This window comes from Malania oleifera, chromosome 13 (genome assembly GCF_029873635.1).
Source record: "Malania oleifera isolate guangnan ecotype guangnan chromosome 13, ASM2987363v1, whole genome shotgun sequence".
Taxonomy (NCBI): Eukaryota; Viridiplantae; Streptophyta; class Magnoliopsida; order Santalales; family Ximeniaceae; genus Malania; species Malania oleifera.
In genome coordinates, this window is record NC_080429.1 from 23,107,599 (window position 1) to 23,129,013 (window position 21,415).

The window sequence follows — 21,415 nt, forward strand, 5'->3', positions numbered from 1 at the left end:
CAGTTTTTAATATCTTCTATCAAGTCTGCATTTCCTGCTTATATTATTGAAAATGTATGAAGCACTCAACATGGTTTAGTGTAATTGTATACTATAAGCTATTTCAGCATTGAATGGCCTGCACCAAAGTAGAGCAGCATTACTTTAATTTTGGGAGCTTCCCAAACTTTTCTACTCTTATTACAGTGATCATCAACTACTTTCTAAGCTATGGTGTTTTGACAAAAGTCCAGAAACAGTGTGGTTCTCCTCCCAATTTATTCTGGGTCTTCAAACTGAAACAGGAAATCGATTCATTCTAGAGGAAACAGGTTCCAAGAAGCCAAGGCATCCATTTGATCCATAAAGCAGAAGCAATATAAAATTAGTCAAGAATTATGTTGATTTTGGCAGCAAGATCTTGCGTATCTGTGGCTACTTAGATGCACTTGGACCTGGCTCCTCATTCATCTTCTCTAGTAGCCTTTGTTTAACTTTCTCCAAAGCAAGCTCCAGGCTCTTTAGCTGTATAATTCAACCATCAGAAACAGGCTAGCTCATGCAAGAAAGTGTGTTGAACATCTATGGCCCATTCCAGATGGCGCAAGGGATGCAGTTTCATACCTCTTGTTTGGCAAACTTATTGTGGATAAACAACCCGCTGAATAGGTCAAAACTGTCTTTTGTTGTGCTCTCTTTCTGCAGACCATGTTAGAGTTTGACTTCCGTTTGACAAGAATACCAACAATTGAAAGAACCTGCCACTCATCTTGAAATTTTGTTTTAAGAACCATAACTTGAACCATACGATGGAGCTCTGCCTCACCAAGTTTATGGTGGAATGCATGGGTTGAAAGAAGATCCATTTGATAAGGACCAAATAATTGTAACCTATGTTTGGATACGTATTGGATTTGGAATTGTATTGGATTTCGATAAAATGTAATATAAAATTATATTAAAATTTTTCCAAATTCATCCAAATACAAATCTAAAATCCATGCTCCCAAACGCAACAATATGGTCTAATCTATGACTCCTTTTGTTCATAAACTTCACTTTAAAACATTTAACTCAAATCACAAAAGTTTTTGAAGAATGGTATTCTTCATAAAAGAAAGTAGACTTCAAAATTTTGAAAAGATCATGACTGCACAATTATTTCATTGTCATTATTTTTTTCCCTTCCTTTTTATTTTGAGGGGTTTTTTTTCGGTTGGGGGGGGGGGGGGGGGCGCGATAATACAATCCCCCATTAGTCTCTCTTTTTGTTCTACAAGATCAGTTGGAAAAACAAAGTAATAAAGATTGCAACACCTATAGGTGAACATAAAAATGCTAACAATATAAGCGTACCAATTGAACAAGTGTCTGAAAGCCCCTTGTGTCCAAAGATGTGGGTTCAATTGCCATTTCTGCCAGGACCCTGTCATTGAGAAGTTGATACTGTTTCTTCATGAATCATGATCAACTGGGTGATTTGGCCTTTTTTTTTAGGAGGGGGGTGGGGGGGGAGGGGGGAGTGGGTATTCGGCCAAAGCTGTACCTGCCAATGACATGAGTAATAAATTGACTTCTTGCAGCTTGCTTATCATGTTCTTTGCAAGACATGTTCAACATTCTGCAACCCTGAATCAACCATTAATACTTTTAACAAAGAAAATCTCATCTAAATAACTCCAAGAAATTATAGAAGCCCTATTGTTTATTGCATGGAAGTTGGATAAAGAAATCCACATTTGAAAGAGTTCCTTGATAACTAGAAAATGAATCAAATCAGTATATCCACACAAAGGTTCTCTCTACGACTCGTGAAATAGATAATAACTATAAAATTCAATGATAGATGACAAAGAAAATGGCAGACTCCAATTCCTGCTCTAACACTTACCTCTCTCTCAAATATTTGGAGGAAACTAGAGCACATAGCTTCATCCCTTACGCGAACTCTCTCATACACAAGAGTTAGACCTTTCCACCCATCCCTCCCACTCTCTGGACCAAACATGGGATGAGTGCAAAGTATATCTGAACCCTCTGGCAATACCTAACCAATATGCACACATATCAATATTTCAATACATGCATTAACATAATTTGTAAATTGTATGCAAAAATAATTATAAGAAAAACGCTGCTACACACACACACCCTGTATCATATAAAGGATGTAAGGAGCATACTTGCAGCAGAGTTTCTCTTGGGTATTCTTTGACTGAGAGCACGTCAACAAAGAGTGTTGGCCGCTTCAGATAATGGAATGGCATTGAATTGAGGACCTCTGATAAAGATAAAATTGATGTGCATAGCAATATAACATCGTTTTCAGCTTGAAGAAATTTCTCCATGTCTCTGACATAGCATTCACATGCAAAGTATCATATGCTATGTGTTTACATCAAATTAGCAAAATAAGTAATACACGCAACACCTAAAGGAGTGAATAGGCTGTTGAGAATATTTGAAAAAATTCAGTTTGCCATATATGAAGGAGAGCAATTCATGAAGATAAGAGCGAGACACTTTCGGATATATATGGTTCAAAAATACAAAGAGCAAGCCTTGTAAAATAATGAAATATAGTGAAAATAACTACAAAATCAATAAAACCAAAAAGGATCAGTTTTCATATGAAGCTCAACAGACCCTATACCCCTAGAGTAGCGTCAAAACCAATGAAATGAGTTTATCCAGTATGTATTTTTGGAACTCTGTGATTTCAAATATAATACAATTCCTAGTCTTTCCATATACATGTAATGAGATCAAGATATGCTCATTGAAGTTTATGCTTGAATTGCAGGGACAGGTCATGCTTTTACCCAAACAAGTCCAATAAATTTCACAATTCATATAGAGAAAGATACCCATGTAAATGGGCTCTTTAAGGAATTGGCTCCCTTACCTTGGGTGGTGGCTGCCTGGCGCAGAGTAAAGAGTCAATGTCCCTAATACATGCCTTATTCTAGAATCTAGCGGCCCATATGATGTCATATTGTCACATTATAATTAACTATATTAATTGTGAGAAACAAATTACTAAATTATTGCGATAAATGACTAAGACACTATCATCCATCTAAGTGCATGGTACTGCTTTTGTACCGCCAGACCAGATACATTATTGGCCGAAAAGTTGTTGAGGAAGAGATGCTTTAATTGCACCATCTTTTAGGAAACCTGAAATTTGGATAATGACCTAATAAGCCTAAATATGATATAATTCATGGTTTAGAATAAATGAATATGACCCTAAGATCCATCTAAGTGCATGGTACTGCTTTTGCACCACCAGACCAGATTTGTTATTTAGCCCAAAAATGGTTGAGGAAGAGATGTTTTAATTGCACCATTTTTAGGAAACCCAAAATTTGGATAATGACGTCGCGGGCCTAGCTTGTTTAGGGCATTATGCTTGCCTGTCACCACTTGTCTCGTGTGTTTGGGATGGGTTTCCATCGTGTAAATACTAGTGTAGGTTTATTTTCTACTAGTTGTTTCTCCATATGCCAAATAAGGCAGTATGACTCCTCGGTCACTTTGATGTTTCCTAGTGTCAGGATGAGAATTGAATGTAAAGCCCTTTAGGGGAGGGTGAGTGTTCATCAATCTTGTAAAACAAATTAGCTATTGTCAACATGTTTAGCTTACTTGACTCCCTCGCTAAACACACAATGTTAACGAAGGTGTTGTTAATGAATTGCGTTGCTTCAATGTTTACTACCTGCTTACCATTGCTTTCATAATTGCTTACTGCTTCGGCGGATATTTGATTGAAATCATTGAATGATAATGAAAGTGTTTCGTTGATGAATTGTGGTAAACGATAGGCTGACTCGTTAAACAAGAGTGTTCTAGCTAACGCCACACAGTCCTTTCACAAAGGTGTGAATATAGTTGACCCGTGACACCTGGCATCAGAGCTTGGTTAGTTGCTACGTAAATTCAATTACCTTCGTTGTAGGATTAGGAAAGCTTTGGTAAATGACCATGGCACCAACCAACGCTGTGAGAATCAGCAGCGTGCTGGAAGCACAAGCTGAGACAACAGCCAACAATGTGGCCACGGAGATGGCCCAACTGAGGGAACTTGTTGATGAAGTGATGGGATCACAAAAGTATCAAGCAAGTTTGATAGATGAAATGTCAAAGGACTTTCACCATACTGTGGAAACTTTGCAGTCTTGGATAGCTGATCTGGATGCAAAGATGTATCTAATGGTTCTTGCTATGGGAAACCCTAATGCTCCATGGTTTAGCAAGACCAAGTTACCAGAACTCATGACGTATGGGGGTGCCAGTGATTCCAAGGAATTGGAGAGCTTCTTGTTTGATATGACCAGTAATTTCGCACTATGAGGGCGGCCTCAGAATATGTGAAAGTGGATATTGCAACCATGTACTTGGTTGGTGATGCCAAATTGTGGTGGTGTACAAGTACAATAAAATTGAAAATGGAAGCTGTGTAGTGTATAGTTGGGCAAACTTGATAAGAGAGCTTAAGCCCCCCAATTCTTTCCTGAGAATGTTGCGTATAATGCTAGGAAAAAACTCAGAGACCTCATACTGAGTCAATCAAAGAATATGTGAAATAATTTTCTTCTTTGATATTGGATATTCGAGACATATCGGAAAAGGATAAGTTATTCTATTTTCTTGAGGGGTTGAAACCGTGGGCAAGAACTGAACTTCATAGGCAAAGAGTTCAAGACTTGTCCATCGCACAAGTTGCCACAGAACGCTTAACTAACTATGCTAGTGATAACCAGGCTTCGTCCAAAGAGTTTGGCGGAGGGGGAAACAATGGAAAGTCTTTCAAAAAGGGCAATCCCAAAAGTGGGGGAGCCAACTATAAAGCATCAACTTCAAAGGAAGCTTCATCGTCTCAAGGGATCAACACACCCAATGGAAAGGGTAAAATTTCATGCTACTTGTGTCGAGGCCCTCGTAAAGTTTTTGAGTGCCCTCACAAAGCAACACTTAATGCCTTACAAGCTTCCACTGCAGAGTAGGTAGTGGAAAGCGATGAGGAAGAGGATGACACCCCGAGGATGGGTGCAATGCGGCAGGTGAACGCATTGTAAAGCAGGCAAAAGCATCGAAAGTTACACGAGCAAAAGGACTGATGTTTGTAGACTTGAGGATCCATGGGAAGAGTACCCGCAATATGGTGGATACCAGGGCTACTCATAATTTTGTTTCGCAGTCGGAAGCATGGAGACACAACTTATCCTTGGATAAGGATACAAGACGTATGAAAGCAATTAATTCTGTAGCCTAGCCTACTCTGGGAGTAGCCAAACAAGTGATTGTGAAACTTGGATAGTGGGAAGATCATGCGAATTTTACAGCAGTGTCATTAGATGACTTTCCAGCCATTTTGGGAATGGAATTCCTGAGGGGGATAAGGCAGTGTTGATGTCTTCTACTGGTTCCCTATGTCTGATGAGAGATCACCCATGCATGGTGCAAGCCATTGCGGCAAAAAGAGACAATGGGAAGTTCCTTTCAGCCATGCAACTCAGGAAGGGATTGAGAAAGGATGAGCAGACATATCTAGCTAGAGTGGTGGTAGATGAAAAAGTAGGCCAAGAGTTAGTGCCGGATAAGATGCCTCACAACTTGTCTCCACGACGGGGTGTGGAGCATAAGATCGAGTTGTTGCCAGAAGTGAAACCACCTGCTAAAGGGCCATATCAGATGGCACCTCCAGAGCCAGCAAAGCGGAGGAAACAACTTGATGAGTTATTGGAAGCGGGATATGTTCACCCTTCCAAAGCACCGTTCAGAGCATCAATGTTGTTTCAAAGGAAACATAGAGAGCATCAACAGAAGGTGTTCAACAGGCTGAGGGGGAACAGTCTCTATGTGAAGAAAGAGAAGTGCTCTTTTGCTCAGTGGAACATCAAATTCCTTGGTCATATGATTGAGCAAGGTCATATCTTGAGGGATATGGAAAAGGTAAGGGCAATTCAAGAATGGATGATCCCCACGACAGTGAAAGAGTTACATTCATTTCTTGGCCTTGCCAACTATTACAGGAAGTTCTTAGAGGGGTATTCGTGGAGAATGGCTCTAATGACAGAACTATTGAAACAGAGGTAGTATTGGCCACACATGAGTGATGATGTGGTTCATTGTACCAGAACTTGTCTCACTTGCCAACAAGACAAGGTGGAGCGGAAGAAGATTGTAGGTTGTTGGACTCACTACCAGTATCATCCAAACCGTGGGAAAGTGTCTCACTAGACTTCATCACCAACCTACCTAGAGTTGGAGATGCAGGATCTATACTTGTGGTTATAGACAGGTTTTCAAAGTATGGTAAGTTCATAACCGCACTAAAGTACTGTTTGGCAAAGGAGATAGCACAATTGTTCTTCACAAAGATTGTGAAATATTAGGGTGTTCCCCAAGACATTGTTAGTGACCGAGACTCAAGATTCACCGGCAAATTCTGGACAAAATTTTTCAGAATCCTCAGTTCACAACGTGAAATCTCTTCGAGTTGCCATCGACAGACAGACGAACAATGGAGATATTTAATGGGCTACTAGACGAGTACTTGCGCCATTTTATGCCAACCAGAAGAATTGGGTGCAGGTACTTGATGTGGCTTAATTCTATTTCAATGCCCAAAAGAGCTCAAAAACCAACAAGAGCCCTTTTGAGCTTGTTACGGGCCAGCAGTCATTATTACCTCACAAGGTGGGTGAGCCATACAGAGGAAAGAATCCCAAGGCGTACATCTTCACTAGAGAATGGAGACATAATGCAAAGATTGCCAAAGCCGATCTAGACAAAGCTTATAAGCAGATGAAAAAGTGGGGAGATCAGGGGAGAAGACCACAGCACTTCAACGTAGGTGACTTGGTGCTTGTTAAGCTCAATCCTGAACATATTAGGTCACTACGAGGACGAGATAGGAGACTACTTCGCAAATATAAAGGACCAGTCCCCATCTTGACCAAAGTCGGGAAGGCCTATTACAGAATCGACCCTCCGACTTGGATAAAAGTGCATCCTATGTTTCACGTCAACTGTCTCAAGCCATTCAACGCCAACACCAACGATCCGAGCAGAAGTTAGTCAAACAAAACAGAGTTGAAGATAGTGCAACTTAATAGACGTGAAGTTGAAGATATCCCTATAGATGGAGATTTCATATCCTCAAGGAAGAAGCAACGGGAGTTTCTAGTGAAGTGGAAAGGCCTTAGTGATGAAGAAATCAGTTGGATTTCTGCGGAAGATATGCAACTATTCGTGGACAAAGTAGAAGTGTACCTAGCGTCAAAGTTTACAAGGGCGTCAACTGCATAAGTGGGGGAGCGTTACGAGTCGAACTTGTTCAGGGCATTATGCTGACTTGTGACCACTTGTCTCGTGCATTTGGGATACATTTCCATCATGTAAATACTAGTGTAGGTTTATTTTCTACTAGTTATTTCTCCCTATGCCAAATAAGGCAGTATGACTCCTTGGTCACTTCGATGTTTCCTAGTACTAGGACGAGAATTGCATGTAAAACTCTTTAGGGGAGGATGAGTGTTCATCAATCTCATAAAACTCACTAACTATTGTCAACGTGTTTAGCCTACTTGCCTCCCTCGCTAAACACACAATGTTAACAGAGGTGTTGTTAATGAATTGCGTTACTTCAATGTTTACTGCTTGCTTGCCACTACTTTCATAATTGCTTACTGCTTCCGCTGATATTTGATTGAATGATAATGAAAGTGTTTCTTGGATGAATTGTGGTAGACGATAAGCTGGCTAGTTAAGCAAGAGTGCTTTAGCTAGCACCGCATGGTCCATTCACAAAGGTGTGAAAATAGTTAGCCCGTGATACCCAGGGACGATCAGCTTCACAATCTTCCCCAACTTTTGCTTACACTTTGGGATTCGTAGTTTAAACCTAACTTTGAATTTATCCTAATTGGAGTTATATTCATATAATTATATTTTTTAAAGATTGACATGCATTTTTGGCCCACAAACTAATAACTTAAGTTTTTAGGTAAAGTGGTAATCTAACATGGTATCAAAGTTGATTGCGAGGAGGTCTTGGATTCTAGTCTTTCCTCAGGCTGCTTAAGTCTTTGCCAAGTGTCATTCGTGATTCATGTTTCCTCTTGCATCAAAAACCCTGACAGTGTGTCAGCTTCCAATTCAACATGCAATTGCTCCTCGCATTGGAAACACCTTGACATGGTACCCTCTCATTAGATAGCGAGAAAAAAAATAAGACAAACCAAAAAGTCCTCTCACCTTGCGTCACTTGGGAGTCTTCTTGACACCTTTGACCCAACTGCTACAAATGATAATGGTATAGAATTATGCTATGTAAAATACTAGTGAGTCAATCATGTGAAATTGGGACTTTATTAAAAATGAGAATTCAATGCTCAAATGGTAAAATAAACTTTAAGTTGCAACTAATAAGTAAAAGGAAGAAAGTACTTGAGAGGCTTGGGCTACACAAGAAGGTAACCCATCCACCTCCCCAATCAATCTCAATTCTTAAGACTTGAAGCAAAGACATTCAACATGAGGTCTTAAGTCAAGCAATTTGGACATGTTATGGATAAAATCCACCGCAACATCCCCCCCCCCCCCTCCCCAAGGTTGAGTGACACACAAACTCCTGAAGTTTTAAAAATGGCACTTTATTCCCCTTATATGGTTTGTCGGTTAAAGAAACATAATGGCCATTTTTAAGTGGGGAATTTGCCCTCACTTTCAAAAGAGTCAAAATGACATCAAAAGCAATTGGCCTTTGTTCCCCTAAAATGCCCTCACAAAGGACATCAAGACCCCCATTATCAAAGTTCATTATCTTCCCATAATGACCGATTCTTATCCCTAATGACCAACAACTTCCAACAAGAAAAGTAAGCTCTAAATGAAGGATATACCATCAATAAATGTCAATTGTTGCACTTTTTTTTTTTTTTTTTTGCCGGGGGGGGGGGGGGGGTGTGGTGGTGCTTTGATCTTGGTTGGAACAAAACCTACATTTAAATTGAATGAAAATTTTTTTTTCTAAAGATTGATGATTTCTTTAGTCAAGTTTTTGGCTTAATGGAACTATTAGGTATATCATTACCAACTCCCACAAGATCTCTGCATGATTCAAGCCACAAAGTAGCTTCCATCTAAATTGATCATTATGCAATGTAATTTGAAATAACAATAGCAAAACTAGTACGTTTAATAAAATAATATATTTTTTTCCCTAAACCAAAAAAAATGAACTTATGCCGGTACATGACATGTGCTATTGAGTCATGTTATCCACCATACAAGGCAATCTGTCCAATCTTTAACGCCCTCGTCAATGTGATTTCCCTATAACAATCCAATGTGAGACCATGATAGGCTTTGCCATCTGATTTCTGACGTTTTTGGTACACATCAAATGTGAGATCGTGACACTCTCTTGTCCGATTTCTGACGTTCTCGTCAAAATGACTTACACTTCTATGTAAAATCTACTCACATGATAGCAGCCAGGCAGATCTCACATGATAGTATCTTAGGGAGACTCTAATACCAAATTTAAGGATCGTGGGCCTAACTAGTAACGTAATGTCCACTTTGGCTTACTAGCCTCACAGTTTGCCTCACTGTTTCAGTCCAAACCCTCCTTATAAGTCAAAAATCTCCTTAGTAAATATCCCATATGGGGCCCTGACACTACAAGATGCTACTATTAATGGGCAATAATCATAATCAGCTTAACCAAAGACATCGTAAACAACAACAAAAAAAACTTGCCTAAACGAGCATAAGGATCAATTCAAAGCCATAGGCAGCGGATACCAGCAGGGAGTATACCTGAAAAATGGAATGCCCAAACAAGCACAGAGATCAGAGTAATCTGTTCGCGAAGTTGCGGTTAAAGAGTGACCCTGTTTCGCCATGGTTTGCGCCAGGAACTGGGCAAAGCGGCCGAAGCCCACTATGCCTATCTTCAAAGTTCTTGACGGAGAAGATGCAGAAACAGACATTGTCGAGAGAAAAGCGGAGCCGCAAGCCTGCAAATGCGTTATGAAATTTGGGTTTCATAATCTTAAAAAAGTAAAATAATAAATTAATCCTCAGTGCCACTAAAAAATATTTATTTTGATCCCTCTATTTTTAATTAATATAATTAAGGACCTCAAAGGAAAAAAATGAGAGGACGAAGGTTGCAGGAGCTACAAATTTCAACAGGATCTCCTTTGCCTCAAGTGAAGAAGTATGCAATTTTACCCTCAGGGTGTGGTTCATGTAATAGTACGGATTGTAGGAATGCATTTCATAAGGTCAAGTGTTTAAATTCTCTTGAATTCGTTTTCGTCTCTGGACTCCTGAATTTACTCTCCTTTTTGAGTTGTGGGATCAACTTGAAGGGGTGTAAGATTAGTCACATGGACCGTAAAACGGACATATAGATATTCGGTGCATAATCCAAAAAAAAAAAAAAAAAAGGTAATTTTTATGGTTTCAGAGAGAGTTTTCTCATACAAGTTTCAAAGGCTAATATATACCCAATTCTTGTTCAAAAACAAGGCATTACAAGGAGGAGGTATATGCATATAATTACTTTATCAGAAATTGATTTGATTGGCTACAGTAGCAGCTCTTCCCTTATTGAAATTCAATCTATCATTAGTATGATGCATTCAATTTTAAAAACTCTCTTATATTGGAGGACTGGGGACAATTTGACACAACTTATGCCCCTTTGATGAATTTAGAGTGTTTTCCAAGTAACACTTTTTGAAGCCAAACAAAATAAATCCCAAGATTTTGATTTCCCAAAAACAAATGCATAGGATTTAATAAGTCTTATTGTATTTTTTGTTGGTAGTTTTTTTTATACAACTAAATGATGAATAGAAAGATGATGGCGCTGTTTTTGAATTAATTTATTAAGAATTTAGGAACTAGATTGACCAAATATTCAATGTTAGAAGGAGTGGGGGTCAAAATAGGTGATCTCAACAATCACTTAGAATACATTTAGTATGTAGAATAGCTATTTTTTGGGAATAAAATGGAATGCAAATGATAAATTTAAGAATAAACATTCCTTCATATTATGTGATGGTTTTTCCTTGTTATTCCATCCAATATGGAGTAGGAAAGGAATAGATATTCTTATGGTAAAATTTGGGTATAGATTTATAGATCCATTACATTGGTATGTAGTTGAGGAACATGAATTGAGTTTGTTTGAACCATTATAATTGTTAGGGCTAATGAGAGCTTCTTGGAACAAGTACACAATATTTTTGAAATTTTAAAATTGGTGGCCATTCATGTGAAGTTTGATTCATGTTGATGCATTGAACCTTAAGTGCATATTGTGGTAGCTTCTTTAAAATTTGATGTATGTTATCATTATCCATATTCATATTTGAGCGGATGGTAGGGGATGTACCTATTGCTGGTGTATCGCATAGAACTTGGGAAGGAATGAATGATTCAGAACAACAGTTACTGTTACTACAACTTATTTCAAATCATCTTTTGATCATGCTACCTTTAAGTTTGTGTTTTCTAAATACTTTAGCCTCATAACAAAATTGTAATGATCCAAAAAATAATGATATTTAAATAATAAAGAGAGAGGAAAGTGAAAATAGTAAAGGGCGGCAGTAGATTTCGACGTGGCATTTTGGACTCGTCGACGAAGATCTGCTTCGTCGACGAGAAGATACCGAGAGGATGTTTTGGGCGACTCTAAATTTCATCGACGAGGGGGAGAGCTCATTGACGAGTTGCCTTCTTGACCTCGTCGATGAAGTGACATGGCTCGTCGACAAAGGTCAGTTTTTAAATAGGTCAAACTTCATTTTTTTGGCTGAAATTCGACGCACCGAGCCTCTCTCTCTCTCTCTCTCTCTCTCTCTCTCTCTCTCTCTCTCTCTCTCTCTCTCTCTCTCTCTCTCTCTCCTCCCTTCCTCTCCCCTCCCTTCTCTCTAATTTTTTGGGTCGAATTTAAGCTAGTTTGATGATCTGAAGCCACCACGACGCTCCTAGGAAAGTTTTCTGCAGAACCTACAAAAGTGGATCGTCGGTGGAGCTACTTTGGAATTCATCTCTGGTTTAAGATAAGACTATTTATTCAAAATTTGGTCTTTCCATAGTTATTGGAAATATTATTCATAGAAAAATATTGAAGTTTAGTTGTAAAGACCCGAGAAATTTTTAATCAATTTGAAATAATAAGGAAAATAGAAGGGAAGAAAGAATAGAATTTGGAAAGGTGACAGCAAGCATTTGTCGACAAAACAGATTGGTCTCGTCGACAAATGTTCTTCTTAGCTCGTCGATGAAGGCACGTGTCTCGTCGACAAGAAATTACCGAGGGGGGGTTTATCGCATGACTGAAACTCGTCGACGAGTTGGCTGTCTCATCGAAAAACTATGTACAAGACTCGTCGACGAGTCCACGTTGTCGACTCTACGAGTCCAATCCTATTTTGATAATGACAAATCACTTAGTATTTGATCTGTGCATTGAGTTTGTGAACAGGAATCATATTAAGCATGCAAAGAAAGATAACGAGTCATGGAAGTCATAAAGTAAAGCTGACACATCTTGGCAAGATCCATGAAACTCAAAGAGTACGAGAATCAAGATGCAAACGACAAAGTTCAAGAACATCTTGGGAATGGGTATTTAGAACTCATGTACTTACATTTTCATATGATTTAATTTGAAGCTCAACATAACTTAGAATGATTTTAGAATTTATGCATTTCATGTATATCATAAGGGGACTTTCAAAGACTTAGAAATATTCTTAAAACCTTAGAAAGTACCTTTATAAAAGAGTCAAGAAAGAAAGTAAAATAGATTTTTAAATTAAAAAAAAAAGAAAAGAAAAGAAAATTGTGAAAAATGGGACTTCAGTAGCCTGAACTCACCCTCAATAGCCTGAAGATTAAGTTCGGTAGCTTGAAGAATTAATGGGAAAGCACAGCAAGAAGGTCGAGGTACTTCGATTGCCTAACCCTGAAACTTCAGTCGCCTGAAGTCACTTTAGGAGCCTGAATTTCAACATTAGAAGCCTGAAGTCGCGAGAAAGTTTAAAAATCAGATTTTTATTAAACGAACTTGCAAACTATTTCTTTGATCCAATGGTTGAGATCAATCATAAGGGTAAGACATTATAAATACTAAATATCTAAACCCTAAAACCAAGCTAAGACACTCAAGAAAGAGAAGAACACATCTTGTTGAAAGAACATTGAAAACTTGCTACTATTGCTATATGATTGCCTACACTTCAATCTCTAACCATCAAACTTGGGCAAATCAACTCAGAATCTCAAAGGGAACTTGTTTACTCATCTGAATTCTCATTCTAGTATTGAGGTTTGATCATTCAAATTCTATTGTATACATTGTTCCATGTGTGAACTGGTGTGTGAGGAGAGAGTTGTATCTCTTGTAAGCAGTGGAGTAGAAGGGAGTTATGCCTCTTGTAAGCAACGGATTGTAAATGAAGCTCCGTCCTAATTTAAGGAGCAAGGATTTAATGAAATCTTTGAGTGGTTGTTCAAAGCGATAACGTAGGCCAAGTTGACTGAACCTTGTAAAAACCGTGTTTGTCTTCTCTTTTCCCTTTACTCTTTATTTTCAGCACTACATATAAATTATGTATATTGTATGTATAGGTTGGATAGCCTTACACATAAGTAATTGAGTAACAAGAATTCATTGGTAAATATATAAGAAGAGTTTAAGCGGTAAATAAGTGTCAAAGAATTTTTTTTTTTAAATACCCAATTCACCCCCCCCCCCTCTTAGGATTACACTTGATTCAACATTTGGTATTAGAGTGGGTTTACATAAACTTGATAGTTAATTTATAAAATGATCACATGACACACATTAGTGTAACTCCATTCGGTGAGGGACACTCATCTACTAGACCACCCATTTTCTGTGGTGTAATTTACACCTATTGGAAACGTAGGATGAGCATATATCTACTGAACATAGATTGAAAGGTTTGGAAAATAGTGACTAAGGGAAATCACATTCCCATTAAAGTAATTGATAAGATTAATGTACTTAAAACTTAAGATGAATATACTGAGGAGGATTGGAAGTCAATACAAATCAATGCCACTGCCATTAACTTACTTTTCTGTGCATTAGATGTTAATGAATTTAATAGGGTAATGGCATGTAACTTAGCTAAAGGAATTTGGAAAAAATTAGAAGTTACATATGAAGGCACTAAGGAAGTCAAGGATAGTAGGATAGACATACTTACTAGTAAAAATAAAGCATTTAAAATGACAACTGATGAATCCATACAATCCATGTACACTAGATTCACACACATCATTAACTCTTTAAATGTTCTTAGAAAAACTTACCCTATTTATGAGTTGATCAGGAAAATAGTCAGGGGATTACCTCCAGTGTGGGAAGCGAAAGCTACAACAATAGTAGAAGGGAGAAATCTCAAGGAGATGTCAGTGGATGAACTCATTGGATCACTCATCACCTATGAGGTGTGTTAAATTGTGTGGGGCAGGAACACAATTATTAGATGTTGAATTATTAGTGGCTACACCGACTGGGTAAGCAGTGAGGTATAGTAGGATGCTCCGTGGTTGTCCAGTTGATATTCAGAGGAGGATTTTATCTGTGGAGTGTGTTAAATTATCATTCACTATAGGGTTTGATTCAAATTCATATCCATAGGGCTTATATAAACAAACAACCATCTTAAGTTCTTACATTACCAAAGTGTTGTATATTTTAATCTTGGTTTTATTATTTACTTTCAAATTGTGGTTGATTGGTTTGGTTGATTGATTACTTGAATGATTGAATGATTGTATGGTTGTCGATTAAATAAATAAATAAGCTTTTGCTGAAAGTTTGAAAAATCAACAAGTTAAGAATTCCTAAAAATATTTAAAAGAAAATTTTTAAATCCAATTCACCCCCCTCTTGGGACTACACCTTAGTTTTCTATTTACATCATGCCTTATTTAGGTTTATAATAGTAATATAGGAAATGTCTGTAATAATTAATGCACCACTTGCATGATAGGATAGATAAGCTCAAAGGCCTTAGATTGACTATAGGACCCACAATATTGCATGAAAATGTCTCCCATAATTTTAGAATTAATTATCATGTGAATAGGGACAACTTTACAAGAAGAATAAGACCGAAATGCACAATGTTGGCATGTTCAGTCGACCGAACCCCAACACTCTGAGCACTTCGGTCAACCGAACCTCCATAGGGTCAATGGTTTGACCCTTCGGTCGACCGACCTCAAAATAAGCACCAATGCCTTGGTCGAACGAACCGACACATAGGAAATCCCAATGCCCTGGTCGACCGAACTTTTAGTAGAAAATTGACCTGGTCGATCGAACATCCAAGTTCAGTTAATCGAACTCAATCTGGTTGACCGAACCTCAGAGGTTTTGAAAATTACCTTAAGCCTGGTCGACCATCTTTCTAGTTCAAATTCATCCTGGTTGACCGAACTAGGCAATCTAGGCGATCGTGCCATAAAATGGTTGACCTGCCCTCTTAGGTTGCTTAAATTTTACCGAGGTTAAAACGCTGTTAATTTTTATTAACCCCATTTAAAATTTTCCAAAAATACCATATAGATCCCAAATGGTTATAATTTCAAGGGTGTCTATATATACTCCCTCATTTGCATGGATTATGATAAGATTAGAAAATACAATTAGCATATTTTCTCTGAAATTCAAAAATCTCATTTCTCACATTCAAGCCTCCTACTTTCATTCTTATTCATGTAGATTGCGAAAATCAATTAGTAAGAGTGTTCTTGTGTTCAACTCATTAAGCTCACACTCTTATTTGCTTGTTTTGATTAAGATTCATTTTATTTTGAGAGTAAGCTTTAAGTTTTTCTAGGAGACTTCGTTAATAAGTCTTCCGTAGGAAAAAATTCTTTGAGTTTGTAAGTTTTGCATAATCATTGCAATACTCAAGAGCTTGTATTGTATTTTGTTTGTGAAATAAGCTTTTACAAATTGATTTCAAATATCTCATGTGATTTATTTTGAGAAAAATATTTGTTGAATATATTTGAAGTGTGCTTGTGATCTTTGATACTGCTTTTTGTGATTAGCATTATCATTTTGATACAAAGATCCTAATATATACACTCTCACATACTGATTGCTTTACTTGCTTTATTTTTTAGAGTTGACATTAAAACTACATTGAGTTTATCATATCTTATCATACGGTAGTGTGTTGATTATATTGGTATAAATTTACTTGATTGAGAAGAATATATTTAGTACACAAATTGTATTGTGAATCTATTGTATTCCAGGCGTGGCCTGAAAGAGTGATAATCTAACCCAAAATGATTTTGTAGGTTGAGGTCAGTCCTGTTAATTGACTTGGTTGTATTAGGTGTCGTTCCACCCTTTTAAGTGAACCTTAGTGTAATCCTTGTGCTTGTGAGTTTAGGCGGGGACGTAGGCAGTTTGTTGAACCTCGATAACATTTCTGGTGTTGTCTATCTTTACTTCTTTATCGTGCATGCTTACTTGGATTACTTATGCAGTTTAACTTCCACTGAATACATATTGATTTATTTATACGCACTAAATTGACCTTAAGTTTTTGTAATACTGTTGCAAGTGGATTGACTTATGGGATTAATTTTTAAAATACCAATTCACCTCACCTCTTGGGATTACAGTAAAACCAACAACCTTCCCATTAGTGGCTAATTAGGAGAACATGTCTCCTATTATCAAGACCATTGTTAAATAAAACTTCGTATAAGTTTGAATGCTCATTGCCAAATTGTAAGGACATATTTATCATGCTTAAATCATAAGCATGGAGTCTTTATGAAAATCTCCACGTATGATTACTTTGGAATAATATACAAAATTGGCAAAATGGCTCTCGAGCTATACTCAAATTTGATGAGCATCCCCTCCCAAAGAATATATGACTCATTATTTGGATGCTGATCTTGAAACAATACCAAAGTAATTTAAAGAGAGATTATCTTAACATAGGAATCATCTACCTCTGATTTAAGATTCACTTTGTTGAAAATAATTGCTTGAGAGCTCTAAAGTAGTGGTGATTGATGAAGGTGAAAATTGTTGAAATTGTTAAGTTATGACTCATATTCAAAAGAATTTATATATCCACTTAAAGTTTGTTACAAGTGAAAGATTTCAGGCATAGAGGGCATTAGTGTAATTATATTTTGATATGAGGGCATTTTGGGTTTTCATATGGCCCTATATATATATAAGGTTGAAACCCTAAGGCAATTGTACTTTGATGAGATATTAAAAATTACACAAGGGTTTTATGGACGTAGGCACACTATCGAACTATGTAAATTTTGTTGTTTTTGTCCCATATTGGTAGAATGCTTCCACATTAGTATAAAAGGTTGTTTTGAAATTTTTATATTATTTGTCCCACATTAGAGAGAAGTGTTTTAGACTTGAGGTTGAAGCTATATAAAGAGCTCAACTCTTCATTTGTAAAACACACCTCAAATTTGTACTTTGTCAAGTAATGGATTGATCATCGGCGCCCAAGGACGTAGGTAATTCTATACCGAACCTCGTAAATTTTTTTGTCTTGTTCTTTTTACTATTTTATTATTAGTTTCTGCATTGCTTTAATTTCTTATATATATATATATATATATATATATATATATATATATATATATTCAATAGCAATAGTTGTAGTATTGGTGTTTGGCACAAGTGGGGTGCCCGACACAACAATTGGTATCAGAGCTAGGTTAAATAGTATTGATACGAAGGTGTTCCTCTGTTAGGATCCTTGATTTCACGTTTGATGCCTAAGAAAGACCTTGTCTAAGCAAGTGCTCAGAGACCATTGCGGCTCAGTTGCTCCTTGGAGGTCGGCCTGGTCAAAGTGGAATTTCATAGGATAAAACAGAGTAGACACTATTGGTACGTACTATTCACCATAGGCCTTTTGCTTTGTTAGTTGCTATTGAATATATAGAAGATGGCAGAAACTAGTGCAGCAGTAGAAGAAACTTTGTCCACACAAACTCCAACCCCTTCGGCTTCGACATCATCATCGAAGACGATAGCTATTGCTCGGTTTGAGGTGGAGAAATTTGATGGTACTAATAATTTTGGTATGTGGCAATGTGAGGTGATGGACATCTTGTATCAACAAGAACTAGATATTGCTTTGGATGATAAACCGATAGATATGGGTGACAGAGATTGGGAAAAGATCAATCGTCAGGCATGTGGTACGATTCGTCTATGTCTCGCCAAAAATCAGAAATATTGTGTTATGAGGGAGACATCTACAAAGAAATTGTGGAAGACATTGGAAGATACATTTATGACCAAGAGTCTGGAAAATCGGCTTTATTTGAAAAAGAAATTGTTTTGCTTCCAGTATCAACCAGGTATTTCGATTAATGACCACATAAATGCTTTCAATAAAATTTTGGCTGATTTGTTAAATTTGGATGAAAAGGTGAAAGATGAGGATAAAGCCATATTGTTACTGAATTCTCTCCCTGATGAGTATGGACATTTGACCACCACTTTATTGTATGGGAAAGATAAAGTTACTTATGATGTTGTTTGTACTGCATTGATTAGTACCGAATGCAGAAAGAAGGATTAGAGGGTTCATAAGGAAACAGTAGAAGCACTAACAATAAGGGGACGTTCTCAGAGTCATATGCCTAGAAGGAAGAGTAAATCTCATAGGAGGAGTAAATCTCGTGGGAGATGTGTTAAATATGAATGCGCCTTTTGTCATGAGAGAGGGCATTGGAAGAAAGATTGCCCTAAATTATAGCAGAAGAATAAGGGTAAAGCACATTCTAATGCCAATATAGCTAATGATGATGGAAGTGAGTCAGATTTTTCTCTTGTTGGAACATCTTCGTCACATTATTTTGCTGAGTGGATTTTGGATTTTGGTTGTTCCTATCACATGTGTCCCAATAGGGAATGGTTTTCTAATTTTGAAGAATTAGATAGTGGAGTTGTTTTTATGGGAAATGATAATACTTGTAAAACAACTGGAATAGGATCAATACAGTTGAAATGTCAAGATGGAACTATTAAGACCTTGACTGATGTTAGGTATGTTCCAAGCCTAAAGAAGAATTTGATTTGATTGGGTGCCTTAGAATCTAAAGGATTTACTATCACTTTGAAAGATGGAACCTTAAAAATTAAATCAGGTGCACTGGTGGTGATGAAAGGAATAAGGAAAAATAACTTGTATTATTTACAAGGTAGTAAAGTTATTGGCTCAGCAGCTATTGTTTCTAAAAAAGATGTAGGTTCAAATACAACCAAGTTATGGCATATGCGATTAGCACATGCAAGAGAAAAATCTTTGCAACAATTAGTTAAGCGAGGTTTGTTAAAAGGTGCAAGGGTGTGCAAACTTGAATTTTGTGAGCATTGCATTCTAGGAAAACAAACTAGAGTAAAAGTTGGCACAGCAATCCATTAGACTGAAGGTATTTTAGACTACATTCATACAGATGTATGGGGGCCCACAAAAACGGCTTCGTTGGGTGGTATGCATTATTTTGTCACTTTTGTTGATGATTTTTCTAGAAGAGTTTGGGTGTATTCTACGAAGCATAAAAATGAAGTGTGTGATATTTTCCTTAAGTGAAAAAAATTAGTTGAAACTCAAACTAGAAAAAAGATTAAACGGCTCAAATCAGATAATGGTGGTGAATACACGAGTGACCCGTTTATGAATGTATGTCAGGATGAAGGTATTGCTCGACACTTCACAGTTTGAAATACACCACAATAGAATGGGGAGGCAGAGCGTATGAATCAGACTTTGTTGGAGAAAGTTCGATGTATGTTGTCTAATACTGGGTTAGACAAAAGGTTTTGGGCTGAGGCTGTTAAATATGCGTGTCATCTCATCAATCGTCTACCATCATCTGCAATAGGGGGAAAAACACCTTATGAGGTATGGTCTGGAAAGCCTACTAGTGATTATGATTCTTTACATGTATTTGGTACTATGACTTATTATCATGTTAAAGAATCTAAGTTGGATCCAAGAGTCAAGAAAACAATATTCTTGGGGATAAGCGCAGGAGTCAAAGGATACCGTCTTTGGTGTCTAGAGACGAAAAAAATGAGTTTAAGTAGAGATGTAACTTTGATGAACTTGTGATGATGAAGAAAACAATATGCAAGGAGTCATGAGTTGAAGAGAATACTAGTGGTACTCAACAACAGTGGAGGTTGAGACAATTTTGGGAAACCTAGTGAGAAATGAGACTACACAAGGTAACTCTCCAGTTACGGTGTGGAATAGTGTACAAGAAGAGGAGATTTCAATTCGAGAATCTTCACAACAATAAGAATCAATTGTTTCTCAAAGGCCAAGATGAAAAATTTGAAAACCTCCTCGGTATACTGATATGGTGGCCTATGAACTTCCAGTTGTGGATGATAATGTTCCTTACACTTTCAAAGAAGCAATGAGGAACTCTGAATCAGACAAGTGGAAAAAAAGCAATGGATGAAGAAATGCAGTCTCTTCATTAGAATCAAACTTGGGAGCTAGCCCAGTTGCCCAAGGGTAAGAAAGTAATTGGTTGTAAATGGGTTTATGTAAGGAAAGAAGGATTTCCAGATGCAAATAATGTTCGTTTCAAAACTAGATTGGTAGTTAAGGGCTACGCACAGAAGGAAGGCATAAATTGTAATGAGGTATTTTCTCTAGTTATTAAACATTCTTCCATTCGAATTTTGTTGGCTTTGGTGGCACAATTTGATCTTGAACTAGTTCAACTCGATGTAAAAACTGTATTTTTACATGGTGATTTGGAAGAGGAAATTTATATGACTTAGCCAGATGGATTTCAGGTTGCTGGAAAAGAAAATTGGGTATGTAAATTGGGTAAATTGTTGTATGGTTTAAAATAGTCTCCAAGACAGTGGTACAAACGATTTCATCAGTTTATGATGGGTCAGAAGTACATCAGAAATAAACATGATCATTGTGTTTATTTTCGCAGACAATAAAATGGATCTTTTATATATTTACTCTTGTATGTTGATGATATGTTGATAGCTTCAAAGAATAGGGAAGAAATCAACAAGTTGAAAAGTCAGTAAAATCAAGAGTTTGAGATAAAAAATCTTGGTAAAGTAAAGAAGATACTTGGCATGGAGATTTGCAGAGACAGAATGAGAGGAAAAGTTAGTTTGTCTCAGAAACAGTATTTGAAGAAGGCAGTACAGAGTTTTGGCATGTCTGAGCAGTCAAAACTAGTAAGCACTCCTCTTGCTCCTCATTTCAAACTTAGTGCTGCTTTATCTCCAAAATCAAATGAGGAACGTAAGTATATGTCACAGGTTCCTTATGCAAGTGTTGTTGGTAGTCTG

General features: G+C 37.2%; 1 protein-coding gene across 1 annotated transcript; it reads right to left on the bottom strand.

The window, feature by feature from the left end:
* Window positions 1-74: 74 nt before the first annotated feature.
* On the bottom strand, window positions 75-10,186 carry LOC131146825 (arogenate dehydrogenase 1, chloroplastic-like). Its single transcript, XM_058096623.1, has 8 exons — window positions 10,141-10,186; window positions 9,817-10,016; window positions 2,163-2,331; window positions 1,871-2,026; window positions 1,526-1,608; window positions 1,336-1,405; window positions 604-678; window positions 75-504 (listed from the first exon to the last, which is right to left on the bottom strand). Exons 2-8 carry the CDS (start codon window positions 9,987-9,989, stop codon window positions 415-417), a joined length of 816 nt encoding a protein of 271 aa, XP_057952606.1. The 5' UTR covers window positions 9,990-10,016; window positions 10,141-10,186; the 3' UTR covers window positions 75-414.
* Between the last annotated feature and the right edge of the window lie 11,229 nt (window positions 10,187-21,415).